General features: G+C 46.1%; 2 protein-coding genes and 1 pseudogene across 2 annotated transcripts; 2 read left to right on the top strand and 1 right to left on the bottom strand.

The window, feature by feature from the left end:
• Nucleotides 1–399: 399 nt before the first annotated feature.
• On the bottom strand, nt 400–3,033 carry LOC136537617 (pentatricopeptide repeat-containing protein At2g27610-like). Its single transcript, XM_066529560.1, has one exon. The coding sequence runs from the start codon at nt 2,716–2,718 to the stop codon at nt 556–558; it is 2,163 nt and encodes a 720-aa protein (XP_066385657.1). The 5' UTR covers nt 2,719–3,033; the 3' UTR covers nt 400–555.
• Nucleotides 3,034–3,399: 366 nt separating this feature from the next.
• On the top strand, nt 3,400–8,994 carry LOC136537616 (kinetochore protein NUF2 homolog; annotated as a pseudogene).
• Nucleotides 8,995–11,534: 2,540 nt separating this feature from the next.
• Nucleotides 11,535–13,549, top strand: LOC136537614 (large ribosomal subunit protein uL22-like). The gene is made up of 7 exons (XM_066529559.1): nt 11,535–11,643; nt 11,723–11,759; nt 11,865–11,905; nt 12,566–12,796; nt 12,878–12,980; nt 13,068–13,135; nt 13,238–13,549. The coding sequence occupies exons 1-7, from the start codon at nt 11,641–11,643 to the stop codon at nt 13,268–13,270; spliced, it is 516 nt and encodes a 171-aa protein (XP_066385656.1). The 5' UTR covers nt 11,535–11,640; the 3' UTR covers nt 13,271–13,549.
• The last annotated feature ends 1,461 nt before the right edge of the window (nt 13,550–15,010 follow it).

Genomic DNA, 15,010 nt, shown 5'->3' with positions numbered 1-15,010 from the left:
AGAGATAGTGTATATCTAAGCTTAAACTTACTTATAATTTAGAATTTAGAGTGTAATATTGCAGTCTGCTGTGCACTTAAGAAAAAACTCGATGAGTGGTTGAGATACACGACCACACCTCTCACTCCAACTGGTTGAGCTAGGTTTATTTCTTTGTTCCATCGACTTGTATGTAAACAGTTTCTACCGACTACTGCGACCTAAAGCGCATCTTGTTGACTATAACGGACTTAACTGTAAGGTGAGAGCCCGAGCCATGTCTGTCTCCCCTTGCGGCCTCACAAACAGAATTTATTTTTTCTTCGTTCCTATATATTTTAAATTCCGCATCTGACTTGTATGATTTTTTTACCAGAATAAAATAAAGTAAAAACTAGCTGTACAATAAAGTCATTCCAATCATGTAACTTCAATATCGTGTTATAAGATCAAGTGTTTTTTTAAAAAAAACAAAACAAAACTTGTTGTACAGAATAAAGTAACAATTTTACTTTGGCATACACTATGTGCCACTATACATGTAAAGTCTGCAAGTGATATGCTCATCTTTGACATCTAAATCTGCATATGAACATCTAACTCTGTATCTCGCATCACAACAACGAGCTCTGCAAGCATCTGATAGATGGATGCGGAGTCTGGATGAGACGTGTCTCTTGCAACAAAGGTGCTGACCTTGTCCTTGACCTCGATCCAGCTCCAACCGGCATCCTTCTTCACCCCAATTTCATCCATCCTCCGACGCACCCTCTCGGCATCCTGCCATTCTTCGTGCATCGCGTACAGGTTTGACATCAGCACGTAGCTCGCGGAGTCTCTTTCTGAAAGCTCCATCAGCTTGTGTGCTGCGAGCTTCCCAATGTCAAGATTCCTGTGCAGCTTGCACGATGCTAATAGTGTCTTCCAGATCAAAACATCAGGCTCAAATGGCATATTCTCGATCATGCGTAGCGCTTCATCGAATCTGCCATTTCGACCCAGCATGTCGATCATGCATGCATAGTGAGAAGGGGTCGGTGTGAGACCATATTGATGAGTCATTAGTCTGAAGAATGTCTCCCCTTCCTTTACCAGGCCTGCATGATTGCACCCTACCAGGACTGCCAGAAATGTAGAATCGTCTGACTGCCAACCACTTGAACACATCTCACTGAATGCCTCCATTACCAAGTTTGCGTCTCCATGCTGTGCGAGACCATGAATCAGTGAGTTCCAAGACATGACATCATGAAGATTCATGACATCAAATGCAAGCCTTGCAGATCCAATTTGACCACACTTGGAATACATGTTAATTAGTGCATTCCCAGTACAAACTTTGAAGTCACACCCCAGTTTCAATGCCAGGCAATGAAGATGCCTTCCTTGATCCAGCAATGCCAGGTCTGCACAAGAACTCAGACCACTAGAGAAGGCATAGTCATTCGGAGTAAAACCTTCCGAATGCATCTGAAGAAGCAATGCTACGGCCTTCTCACTGAAACCATTCTGGAAGTTCGCAGAAATGGCAGCTGTCCAGCTAACAAGATCAGGATTTTCAATCTTGCTAAGCACAGCCTCGACTTCTGAAACAAAACCACTCCTACCATACATAGAGAGTAGAGCATTTGATACTCGGATGTCAGTCATTAGGTTGCGCTTGATGGCCGAGCAGTGAATTTGACGCCCCAGACAAACAGACCCACAAGCCCCGAGAGCAATTGAAAATGCAAACTCATTTGGTTCAACGCCCTCTGAAATCATCTCGCTGAACACTCGCAGTGCATCTTCCAACCTTCCATCCCTAATGCACAGCTGCATCATGGAGCACCACGACACCACGTTCTTGGAGTCGAGATTTTCAAACACTGTCTTCGCCATGTCAAACTCACCGTGCCTCGAATAGAAGTCAATCAGTGCAGTCGATGCATAGACGCTCTGTGAACCCATTACCTTGAGCATATATCCATGTATCTGCCCGCCAATCACACGAGGGCACTCCACCAGCATGCTCGTCATCGTGTGCTCGTTCGGCTGCAACCCCTGCCTCATCATCTGACAGAGCACCTCCACGGCCCGTTCGAGCTCTCCGTTCCTGCAGAGCGCCGAGACGAGCGAAGTGTACCCCACGACGTCCGGCGCCTCCATCCAGCGAAACACCTCTTCGGCCGCCCGCAGGGAGCCGCACCTGGAGTAGAGCTCGATGAGGCAGCTCCCGATCCATGCGTCGGCGGCGAAGCCCGCCCGCACGGAGAGCGAGTGCACCTGCGCGCCGAGACCGAGAGCGCCGGCGCCCGCGGCCGCGCACGCCGCCAGCGCCGCGTTGCACGCGAAGTCGTTGGGCGCGACGCCGGATTCCAGCATGTCCGCGAACATGGCGGCGCCCGCCTCGGGCTGCCCGTTCCGCGTGCACCCGGAGATGGCCGTGGTCCACGCGACGACGTTCTTGCGAGGCATCCGGTCGAACAGGTCCAGGGCGTCCCCTAGCCTCCCGGACTTCATCAGCCCGTCCAACCGTTTGCAGTCGAGGACGACGTCAGGCGGCGGCGCAGAGTGGCGTACAATGGCCGCCGCCGCTGCCGGGAGCGGACGGGCATGGCTCGGTGGCGCGGGGAGGAGACGAGGCGTGGGTTGCTTGGCGTGGAGCGAGACCATTTCCCGCAGCTGCGGCAGAGCGGGACTGAGGGAGGCCGGGAAAGGATAAGCTGGGTGATGCAACTCACTCGTGCAGGGGCCCATGTGTCAGTGCGCTGGGGAGACCTCCGCTTCCGCTCGGCACCACCGCACCGGCGTCTCTCTTCTCAGATGCCGCTTCCACGGCCCCTCCACCTCGCTCTCCGCCCGTCGTCCTCCTCCCTCAGTGTGGCGGCAACGCGCTCGACCAACGGCGGCTCCCACGCATCATCACGCAAGGCCGGCGGAGCCTGCGCGTCCGGCAGCGGTGGCGCTCGCGCGCCAAGCAGACCGCAGTACCCGGCCCCCCAGCATGGCCTCAGGCTGGCGGCGTTACCAATGGCCAAGCGGCCGAGCAACACCATCCGCAGTAGCTGTCCCTCCATCAATAGGATAAGGGTGTGAATTTTGCTTAAAGATCCCTTTTTCTATGAATTATATGGGATCCGCAATAGCCCTGTGTTGGGCTGGGCCGCTGGGCTCCATTCTATTATTGGGCCTGGCAGCTCGAGACACCAAAGTACGGCAGCAGCCTTTTGAGCAGAAGGCTCCGCTCCCCACGAATTCAAAATCAATGGTGGGTGGGCTCAGTTTCTCAGCCACAGCCGCTGCATTTCTCCAGCGCAGAACGGGGCGGGAAGACGAAAACCCCAACGCCGCCGCCTGCCGGAGTGGAAAGGGGTAAACCCGCCGAAATCGCATCCCACCCCACCCCACCCATCCGATTTCGATTCGATTCACCGGTGGTGCCCGCAGCGGAGGGGATGGCGAGCTCCTACTCCTTCCCGCTGTTCGAGCCGGCGGAGATCGAGGAGGCGCTGCACAGCTACGGCATCGCGCCCAGCACTAGCCTCTGCGCCGAGGACATCGTCCACCCTCAGCCCGGCTTCGTCGCCGAGGTCCTCTATCTCTTCCTCCTCAACTTCGTCGGGTACGCCCCCGCCGCTCCCCTCGCCCCGAGCTGTCCCGTCTCACCTGGATCCGGCCTCATCTCTGCGTTTGCTTGCTTTGGGGGGCATTATGCTTGTTGCAGCGACGAGCCCGACGAGCAGCTACAGTTCCAGGCGCTGCAGGTGCTCGACAACCCGGTACGGTTGTCGCGGATCTACAAGAGGGCCAACGCCTTCCTCCAGTCCATCCAGTTCCGAGACCTCAATCTCCGCGACCTCCTCCGCGCCGACGGCCCTCGTGTCGTCCTCATCCTCAGCGCCCTCATCAACTTCCTCCTCTTCAGGCGGGAGAAGCTCGCCTTGCTCGAGCCCATCGTCCAAGAGTACGGCGCGCTTGACAAACGGCAGAGGGAGCTCAGGGCTAAGATCGACGAGGTCGCGTTCCCATCCTCCTCCTTCACATTTTTCTGCCTTCTGTCCGGGGAAATACTTAGGTTTTCTCCCCCTGTGTGTGTTTTCTTTTCGGCGTTTTGTTCCCTTCCATTTTCCACCTTATACAGCTTAGCAAGGCGAAAGAGGACCATTTGCTTAAGGAGCACGTGGAGGCACCCATGGTCCAGCAGCTCGAGAAGGAGGTCAATGCCCTCAAGCAGAGGCTTCATGATTACAACAGAGAGCAGCTGTCGCTGCGCGTTGCATCAAAAGCCTTGGACGAAAAGAGAGAGGAGACACTGAGGAAGGTGCTGATTCCTGTCTTGCGTTGCATTTTTCCTTCCTTTTGAATAGAATGGTACTTGGAGCTTTTCCTTGGTATGTTTTTATTCTTGTGTTCTGTGTGATCCATGCAAAACAGAGGTTTACAATGTGGGCTTTTGTTTACATATGTCAACTTTGAACCTCCTGCATATTATGGCTGCTGTCAATAATCTTGGCACTACCACCTTGCTGCCTTAAGCTACAACACCGAGTAGATTTCTTATTTGGCGTATTGCTGATACCTTCTGTCAATATATTGTTATCCATGAAAACTAAGACGTATGTATAATCTGGTTGTTGCTCAAGTGTCCACCATGTTATGCTACCAGCATATGAAAAGAGCACGTTTCCCATGCATGTATCAAGCATGTTATATTTGAGAATGTGCCTACAGCATGGACACTATTGGAATTTGGAAGTAGTATGAGCTAACATTGAAATTAGTTGAAAAGTCGTATGCTCAAGAATTCTGTTCAATGCCAACAAGATAACAAATTGTATTGAAGTCAGTAGGTTTTGTTTGCCTATATTCAGCTCCAGGCTTTTATTGGTACCTGATGATGCCTGATGCCTGATGAGTGGAGGAGAAGTATATTGGTACCGATCTACAAGAATAAAGGGGATATTCAAAGTTGTACAAATTACCGGGGAATTAAGTTGATGAGCCATACTATGAAGCTATGGGAGAGAGTTATCGAGCATCGCTTAAGAGCAATAACGCGGGTCTCTATGAACCAATTTGGTTTCATGCCCGGAAGGTCAACCATGGAAGCTATTTTCTTAATAAGACAAGTTATGGAGCGGTATAGGGAGAAGAAGAAGGACCTACATATGGTTTTTATTGACTTGGAGAAGGCTTATGATAAAATACCAAGGAATGTTATGTGGTGGGCTTTGAACAAACATAAAGTCCCAACGAAGTACGTCGGGCTCATTAAGGACATGTACAGCAATGTTGTGACTAGAGTTCGAACAAGCGATGGAGACACGGATGACTTTCCAATTAAGATAGGACTACATCAAGGGTCAGCTTTGAGCCCTTATTTGTTTGCTTTAGTGATGGATGAGGTCACAAGGGACATACAAGGGGACATCCCTTGGTGTATGCTTTTCGCGGACGATGTAGTGCTAGTTGATGAAAGCCGGACAGGAGTGAATCAGAAACTGGAGTTATGGCGGGAGACTTTGGAGTCCAAAGGTTTTAGACTTAGTAGAACTAAAACTGAGTATATGAGATGTGACTTCGGCACTACTACTCGGGAGGAGGAAGATGTTAGTTTGGAAGGTCAAGTAGTGCCTAGGAAGGATACCTTTTGATATTTAGGATCAATGCTACAGAGGGACGGGAATATTGATGAAGATGTTAGTCATAGAATCAAAGCAGGGTGGATAAAGTGGCGGCAAGCGTCTGGTGTCCTATGTGACAAAAGGGTACCACAGAAGCTAAAAGGCAAGTTTTATAGGACGGCGATTAGACCTGCTATGTTGTATGGTGCAGAATGTTGGCCTACGAAAAGACGACATATTCAACAGCTAAGTGTCGCGGAAATGCGTATGTTGCGTTGGATTTGCGGTCATACAAGAAGGGATCGAGTTCGGAACGATGATATACGTGAGAGATTAGGGGTAGCACCAATTGAAGAAAAGCTTGTCCAACACCGATTGAGATGGTTTGGACATGTGCAACGGAGACCTCCAGATGCACCGGTGCGTAGTAGAATCCTAAGTCAGGATAGTAACGTGAAGAGAGGCAGAGGAAGACCAAAGTTGACTTGGGTAGAGGCAATAAAAGGAGACTTGAAAGGATGGAATATACCCAAAGACTTAGCCTTAGATAGGAGTGCTTGGAAGACAGCTATTCACATGCCTGAACCTTGATTGCTTCTGTTGGGTTTCAACTTTAGCCTACCCCAACTTGTTTGGAACTTAAAGGCTTTGTTGTTGTTGTTGTTGTTGTATATTCAGCTCCAGGCTTCTTGGTTGAAGCTAGCACAGGTAGTTTTGGATTACATGGAGTCTAGATGATGCTGTAGGTGATAGGGAGCTACCTTTTGGTAGGTTCATTGGTTCAGTCAGTTGAAATATTTCACCTGATTCACGTCAACAGATCATGTAACTTGCCACTGGTTTTGGTTAGACATACGTTGAAAATCTCATTAGACTTAAAAGTGGAGAAGCTTGAGTTGTTAGGCCAGACATGAGACACCCCTCTTACTCTGGCTTTTTTACTCCGAGGAGCCAAAGCTCCATAGACTGCCACCTTCTGTATGTTATAGGTGCTCCAGGCCAAATCAGTCTTCAAGCACTAGAAGTATGCTTGTTTAAGAAAGCGATCTTTTAGCATAACTGGAAGACATTTAGTTATTTAATCAGCCACTGAATGCTGACATTTTTTTCTTCCTAACTAATAATTGTTATTAGCATCGGCTTTGCTTTGTATATATGGACATTGACCAGCAGAACTGCTCTTGTTAAGTTAAACTGGATTTTTTACTCTATTCAAAGCAATACATCATAATATTACATTCGCTGCTTGTATTCTTTTTTCCTGGCAGATCAACCAGGCTGATTTTGAGTTGGTGAAGGTTATGTAAGAAAAGGAAAAGCTATCAGCCAAAATTGTTCATTCCCCTGAAAAGCTCCAGGTAGGCTATATGTTGTTTGTTTTAAACTGCTACAGGCATAAAGTTCATCAGGAATTGAATGTGTTGGAATGCCTAAGCTACAAAAACCGAAAGCCATTCACACAAGCAACTCTGTAGGTTCTAGAATTACTTTCCATGGTAGAACAGCAAGCCATAGTTTTCCTAACTGTCTTACTCAATGCAACTAGGAGTAGCAAGTATGCTGTCATCCTTTCAACTGTCGGAATGACTTTATCTCTTCACAGTTCAGCATAACTATGAATGAATTATTCACTCAACATATCATTGCAATTGTCACTGGGTGCTCTATCTAAGATTGCGTTCTTTTTAAAAAAGTGCCCATTTTCCCCAGAATCATTAGTGCTTGCTTCTTTATGTGCTATGAGTATATTTTTTATGTGCTTACATTGTCAAATTGATTCAATCAGAATTATGAGCTTCAATCAGATAATCATCATCTTGTGCTAGCTTCCATAATAACTATGGATTTTATTTTCTATATCAAAGAGGAACCTTGAGGAGAAGAAAGCAGTCCGTGATGAGTTAAAGAACTTAGAGAAGATGGCAATGCAGAAAGTCCAAGAGAAAACCAATACTCTTGAGATGTATACTAAGGTACTCTTTATGATGCGCTCTTCCTGATGCTGATTGGCGCAACAATTTCATACTTGTTGCTATAAATTTGTTGTAAACAATACAGATCATGTGATCACAAACAATATTTTCTTTCTGGTAATCTTGAGTTCCCATTTAGTTCTCCCCACAGCCTCGGATCATTCTTTTCTTACTACAGCTGATGGGGCAATTGCTCAAATCATCAAATCACAAGAACCATTTGACATTTATTGTTGTTTCTTGTGAGGCTTGACCTTTCTTATTCCTGTATACTCCATTTATGTAGTTGCATGATAAGCATCTTTATTTTGCAGGTTTCTGAGAAACTAGCGAAGCATCTCTCTAAAATTTCTGCTGTGCTTGAAAAAGTATGAATAGCGGCAAGCTTTCCTTCATGCAAGTTTTTTTTCCTTTGGCTGATTGCACCCTTGAGTCAAATTGGTATAACAATGATTGTACAAATATATTATTCATGCTAGAGCGCTGCTACTAAAGCTTCTGAGAAGGATGTTAAAGCACACAAAGAGAAGATCAATGATCAAAATTTGGAGATAAAGGCACTTCGCAATAAAGCTGCTGAATGGGAAATGAAAGGTTAGTATATTTTTAGCGTTGCTCAAGTATTATCAAGTCAGTTCTTAGTTCAGATGTTATCATCACATTACTGTGCATGAACATCTTGCAATTAGTACTCGAGAACGAGGCCAAACTGAAAGCAAAGGAGAAAGAAAGGGATCAAAGAGTTGAAGAGAACAATCGGAAGATGACTGCATTGAAATCTGAAGTTGAATCGGAGCACAAGTGCCTTGAGGAGAAACAAAGAAAAATAAAGGAAAAGATTGACAAGGTGATGTTCTTATCCTGGATGTTCTGCTGTTGAAAAGAATCCTTTCGAAATTGCACTGCATGAGTTGCCACATCCCGTCTATTGCTTTGCATGTTACCTTGAATTTGATTGATACCTTCGAGCCTGATTAGTAGCTGTGGCTCTATAAATCTAGAAGGGAAAACATAGGCTATGCATCCACTACATTTCGAAAGCCTTGTAGGCTGTTGTCATCTTTTTTCTTTATTGTGCGTACCTCTTTCACATTTTCCGACATACTGTCTGCCAATCAGGGTTCTGAATTATGCTCTCAAGCCGATTCTGTTGCTGAAGCTGGAAGGAAGAAAATAGAGGAAATCTATGGGAAGTATGATCAAGTTTGTGAGGCGGTACGTCCTAGCTAGAAGCCTATTTGATTTCCTAAAAGGACACTAGTACATAAAGAACTTTGGTTTCCTTGAGGTTGTTTGCTGATAACAGCCTTTTCTCCAGGCTAAGATGTACATGGATGGCTTGGATCAATCCTTCGACGAGATTGATGAAGCTGCAGTGATGTTGAACACTATAGCCCAGAGCGGCGCTTGATGTGGTGAATTGACCATCGGGCGATGGATTGTGGACAATTAGCATAGTAATAATTGTGCTGGTGCCTTATTAGAGTTAAATGCACCAGCGACCCTTAGAACTTGTAAGGGTGTGTCACTTAGGTCCACAAAATCGGAAAATGCACTTTTGGGTCCTTAAACCTGTCAAGTGGTGCACCGCAGGCCCATATAATACACGTAGACACTTCTAGCCGACGTGACATGACAGCGTGGTATGTGTTTTGACATTTAACCCCTCTAATTCTCTCTTCTCACATCGTAGCCCATGACCAACACGGCGTGGTTCAGAGACGTCCGCAGGCCCATGAACCCTAGACGGCGCTGCTGCCGGCGTTGATGTGGACGGACACCGGCTGCCCGAGCACCCCCTTCTCCATCATCAGGGCAACCTCGTCAGCGCACAACCCGCAAAAAATATTGGTAGCCAGCACGGCGTGGTACGGGCTGTCCGCAGCCCACCCCGCTTGCATCTCTCGGTCATGTCCCAGTCCCACGGTGAGCTTCCAGCGGTAGGAAAGCGCGCTGTCATGCTTGGCGAGCTCGCGTCATCAGTCGATGGACACACATCTTAGGACCTTGGGCATGTGCGACATGCTTGTCAACATTCGTGGAGCTGAGTTCTGCGCGCGATGCCAGTCCTCTTGGAGGTCCTCGTCGAAGCTGACTGGGCCACGAGCGAGAAGGCGCTAGCCACGCTCGACGGCGTCCTATGTGCCGACGCTGGCCTCGTGGCCGCACGCGCACTCGTTGGTTGTGCAGGTGCTCGTCGAGCGACGCTTCACCTGTACGCTCGGCATGGCCACGACTTTCATCGTCTTAGCGATCTAGCGCCTCTATGGTGTGGACGCCTTCGGCGCTGCCGCTCGCCACGGTGTCTGCAAGGACAGTGTCAGACAACACGAACCTGCTGGGCTCCATGCCTCCATCGATCAGGCTATGCTGTGCCAGCTGCACGCACTGTCCAGGAGCAGGAGCACTCGAGCAGAGAGTGCTCCATCATCAGCACGGCCTTGTCAGCCTAGTTGCCCACTTGCCCTGGTACTTGTCGTCGATCTTCACCACTGGCAGTGCAAGTGCATGCACAATCACGAAGAACGGCGTGTACAACGCAGTGCTTGATGCATGGATACACGCGTGCGAATCTGCATGACTCCTACCTGGCAATGTAGCCAGGGTAGTTCAGAGCCTTGCCGCACTGGTCTACAATTAACACCTGGTTGATGGTGTATTCAAACGCGTCTTTGAATGACTCATTCACACATGTGGAGAGCACGCCCGGCGGCTGCTTGTTGGACTTGGACGTGCTGCCACTGGCGAGGCTGCCGGGGACGTCCTGCTGGTCGTCGGCTTCGGGCAAGGCGCCGATGTACATGCCGGTGAACTCGTCCACAGTCAAGTCGAAGAACTTGTTGAGACCGGGCTTTGCTTGCACGCCACAGTAGCGCCCGGTGTCTTCACTAGGCCTGCAGGACGTCTTTGAACCATGCCGTGCTGGTCATGGGCTACGGCGTGAGAAGAAGAGAGAATTAGAGGGGTTAAATGTAAAAACACATGCCACGTTGTCTTGTCATGTCAGATAGAAATGTCTATGTGTATTATATGGACCTGCAGTACAACACTTGATACGTTTAAGAACCCAAAAGTGTATTTTCCGAGTTCGTGGATCTACGTGGCACACCCTTATAAGTTCGAGGGCCGCTGGTGCATTTAACTCTTGGGTATATATACCTGCACTGGATCGTGTCGTGTGTGGTCACTTTTGCATCTCGTTTCATGTTGTTGCTCTGATGGTGTGTGGTCAGTCAAACGCGTCTGTATTTGCTTTTTGCACCACTATTTTATTTTAATTTAATTAGTACTAGTTTGCCAGTGAAAATGGATCGGTTAACCGGTGATGAGGTCTGGATTTGCTTGGTTGCAAGTCCAAGTCGTGGAGTGGAGGGCAAATCTAAAGCACCACAAGTACTGACGGGTCTCGACAATGGGTAGGCTCAACTTTAGTGACCTAGTCGAGACAAGAGCGCCAAGTTTGCATCAACTGTTATAGTGTAAAAAAATGGAGCATTGGGCGTGGCCTTACAACTTTCCTACTAGCCTCTTGGCCTCATGGGGTAAGTTGCTTTCAGTTTTGTTGACTTAAAGAATATAGAAAAAAAACAAGAACTTAAAATCCGGAACTCATTATAAAAAACATAACGACTTACAGTTTGAAACCAAAACAACTTATAGTTTAATAGAGGTTAGTGTAGTCTTACAATTTGGATTCAAGTTAGTACAAAAGCAAGGTTGGATTGAAGTTAGTATATATAAGCAAGGTTGCATTGCAACTGAGATATCCGTGAAACTGTGTATAAATCACAATAGACTACAAATATATGTTTGTGTTGATCGTGTGTTCAACAGAGGAAATCAAAGATTGAATGTGAGTACTAGACAAGGCTCCATATCCTCTAAGCCTTCCTGGGTTGAATTTATTTTGTGGCCCATGTGAAATCGGCCTGCTAGCTTCCTGGCCGGTATCAGCTAGGGTTCCTCCCTTACCGTATAAAGCCTTCCTACCGCGCCGCCCCGCCGTTCTCTTCTCTGGCCATTCCTCGTCTCGCTCGCTCGCTCGCCGCCGCCGCCTTCGGGTTTGCTCGCCAGCTGCAGCCATGGTTTGTCTCTGTCTGCGCTTCTGGTTTTCTCCTTTTTTGCTATGGTAGTATTCTGATCCATCTTCTCGGTTGTTGACAGGTGAAGTACTCGAGGGAGCCGTCCAACCCCACCAAATGTAAGCATCTTCCACTCTTATACTTTCTTCAATTCGTCTGTCTACCCCTTGTACGAAGGCTATCTTGATACGGAAGCTGATGATCCTTTCTTTTTGTTTTTCCAGCCGCCAAGGCTATGGGTCGGGACCTGCGTGTGCACTTTAAGGTGAGTTATTGAACAAATGAAGATTTGATCTCTGCAAATAAGTACTAGTATGTTCTATTCTGTACTGTAAACTTCTATTTTTCTGCTTGTGCGTGAAGTTAGACATCTCAAATTTCTAGTTTAGGTGTCCGTTAGGTTATTTTTGAGCTATTGATCATAGCCACTGGTTTAGCAAATGATAAAGTTAGCAGTATGTATGATGTATCGCTTCTCAAATAGCTTCGATTTGAGGATGCAAATACATTTACGAACGATTAATCTTTAAATTTTGTATGTGTATCTCTCTCCCCTTGTCACAACTCAATAGTGTTGCATGGGTAATGGCCTTGGTTTTTTAATAAATTAATAGGAAGGGGGGAAAAAGCACGCAATTCTATTCCCTAGACAATATTCTTATAAACCTTAGGAGAGTTGCACTTGATAATATTTGGCGACCATTTGGGCGAACCATGATCTCTGGTCGTGTGAATCATTGATCAACTAATGAATGGTGGTTTCTATACTTTTTGGAGAAACTAATGGGACTGCAGGCATTTTTTGTATCCTATTTCTTTTTGTAACCTGTGTCAAATTTCTAACTAATTTAATTAGTTGGAAACCCTTGTGGTTTTATCTTACTGAATACAATGTTGGTAATATTTTTGCACTCATTTTGTTCAGAACACACGTGAGACAGCTTTTGCCATCAGGAAGCTGCATCTCGCCAAGGCTAAAAGGTATCTTGAGGATGTGATTGCCCACAAGCAAGCCATTCCCTACCGTAGGTACTGTGGCGGTGTTGGACGGACAGCACAAGCTAAGTCTCGCCACTCCAATGGTCAGGGACGTTGGCCTGCCAAGTCTGCTAGGTTCATTTTGGATCTTCTCAAGAATGCAGAGAGCAATGCTGAGGTACGTTATCTTGCCTCATTGTGTGAGCTTTCCTTGTTGCATACTGCATGATTATTCAATGTATTTTTTTTCCTCCTGTAGGTTAAGGGATTGGATGTCGATACACTTTATGTGTCGCATATTCAGGTGAACCAAGCTCAGAAGCAGCGGCGCCGGACTTACCGTGCTCATGGGCGCATCAACCGTGAGTTCAAATTATATATTGTATTGGTCTTTGTATCACTCGTTTATAGTATTGGAGTGTTCTCATGCCCTTGATTTTGTCCCGCAGCATACATGTCTTCCCCATGCCACATTGAGCTGATGCTTTCAGAGAAGGAAGAGCCAGTGAAGAAAGAGGTATGCTCTTTTAACAGAACTTATTTTTCTAGCGTAACATTTCTTTGTTTGAACTCGCTGAGCGACAAACTGACAATTGATGCCCATATTTATGCTCTGTAGGCTGATACCCAAATTGCACCCAGGAAGGCTTAGAAGATATGAAGCCTTGTCTAGTATCAGTCCGATCGCCTGTATCTCCTTTTTTTCTGTACTGTTGGTGCATACTTCATCTATCCCCAGAGTGGAACATTTCTTTCTGCAGTTGTGACGACATCCCCAGAATGAGAATGTTGCCTCAGTAGTAGATTTACTCAGTTATAATCCTACTAAACTACCTTGGTGCTGGATTTTGTACAATCGTTAATCTCCTTGACTAAGAGCGATCTTTTGGTCAGCACATCATATACATGAGAGTATGACATATAATTTCCATACTGTGCCTACATCATACGGTTAGGTGAATTGCACTTTAGCATTATACGTGGCTATGAGGATATCTCATAGGGGGACTGTTTTGAGTTTTGACGATGCAGTTCAAGCATGATTTCAGATGCATTCATGCATGTGTCAACGCCACCGCATCCTTAATCCAGTAGTCCTATCCTTAACAAAGGTGTTGGAAAAGTGTTGTTTGGATTAAGTGTTGTTTGGATTTTGGAAATCCAGGTACCTGAGATGTCGGGTACTATTTCCTTAAGACAAATTTCCGATATCAGCTTTGGTAACCCAAAATTTATGCAAACATGAGTTACCTGACTTTCTGGATGACCCGAATGCTCACCCCGGCTTCTAGCTATTGTTGGATTGACCTAGCATAGCATTGTGAAATTGTGGTGCCTGCTCCGTTAAATTTAGTAGTTTGCCAAAAATCTAAAATTGAGTCATCTAGCTGCTCCAGCCTGGAGAAGCGGAGATGCCAAAGAAGTAAAAAAAGCTTTGGCGTGGCAGGAAGGCCTGATTTTTGCTGTGGGTTGGTCGTTGGTGTAGATAGTGCGCCATTCTTGAGACGGATTGCAGTATAACGGATGCTATCATGACAATGGCAAGGATTTTTTTTTTGAAATAATATTATTTTAATAATAAATTGTAGATCTATAAGCTGTAATAATAAAATTATAAATTTAGGTGTCAATCAGCGAAATAGAAGCCGATGAGAGTCTAATCGGCGTTCCAGGAGCCGATACGAACCTGTCGGCGTTTGGATGGCCGACAGAGGCCTCACATAGTACGGGCATCCGTCCACGTGGGTGTTATCATTGCCGATAGAGTAATCGGTATTCCAGGGGCCGATATCTCCCCAGCCACATACGGCCACGTGACACTAGTGGATGGATGTGTTTTTTCTTTCTTTTTCTATGGTTGGTTATTTATTGGTAGTTAGATAAAAATAGTATATATTTTAGGCACATATTTAATATGTATAGGTATTTAGGTATTCAGAAGATGTAGAATCATAGTTGCTTAGTTAGGAAAAATTAATTTATTTGTTCCATAAATTTGCTATAGGAAACCCTTCAATGGCGGTATTTGCTGATGAACATCACTCAATGTTGTCTTTGCTAAATCTTTAAACCATGAATTTAAATGATTTTAATTTTTAGGTTATCTTAGGTCTAAACAGCTTACTCGAAAACTTAAATATAGAATTACAGAAGAAAATACTCCATCACTTCTAAATAAGTGATTCTCATTTCTCAAGAAGTCAAACATTTTTTAATTATAGATCTGAGTATTGTAATAGATATACACATTATAATTTTACAAAAGGGTATGTCACTGTGGGGGGTATAACCTCAGGTACCCACGGCAATGAACATGGGCCGCACCGTCAGGGGAGGTCCAACCCATAAGATCAAGGCCTAGGGTGCTCAACTCTAGTTGGTATGCACCGTA

This window comes from Miscanthus floridulus, chromosome 2 (assembly GCF_019320115.1).
Source record: "Miscanthus floridulus cultivar M001 chromosome 2, ASM1932011v1, whole genome shotgun sequence".
NCBI lineage: Eukaryota > Viridiplantae > Streptophyta > Magnoliopsida > Poales > Poaceae > Miscanthus > Miscanthus floridulus.
The sequence above is the reverse complement of the archived record's forward strand: the minus strand, read 5'-3'. Positions and strand labels throughout refer to the sequence as shown.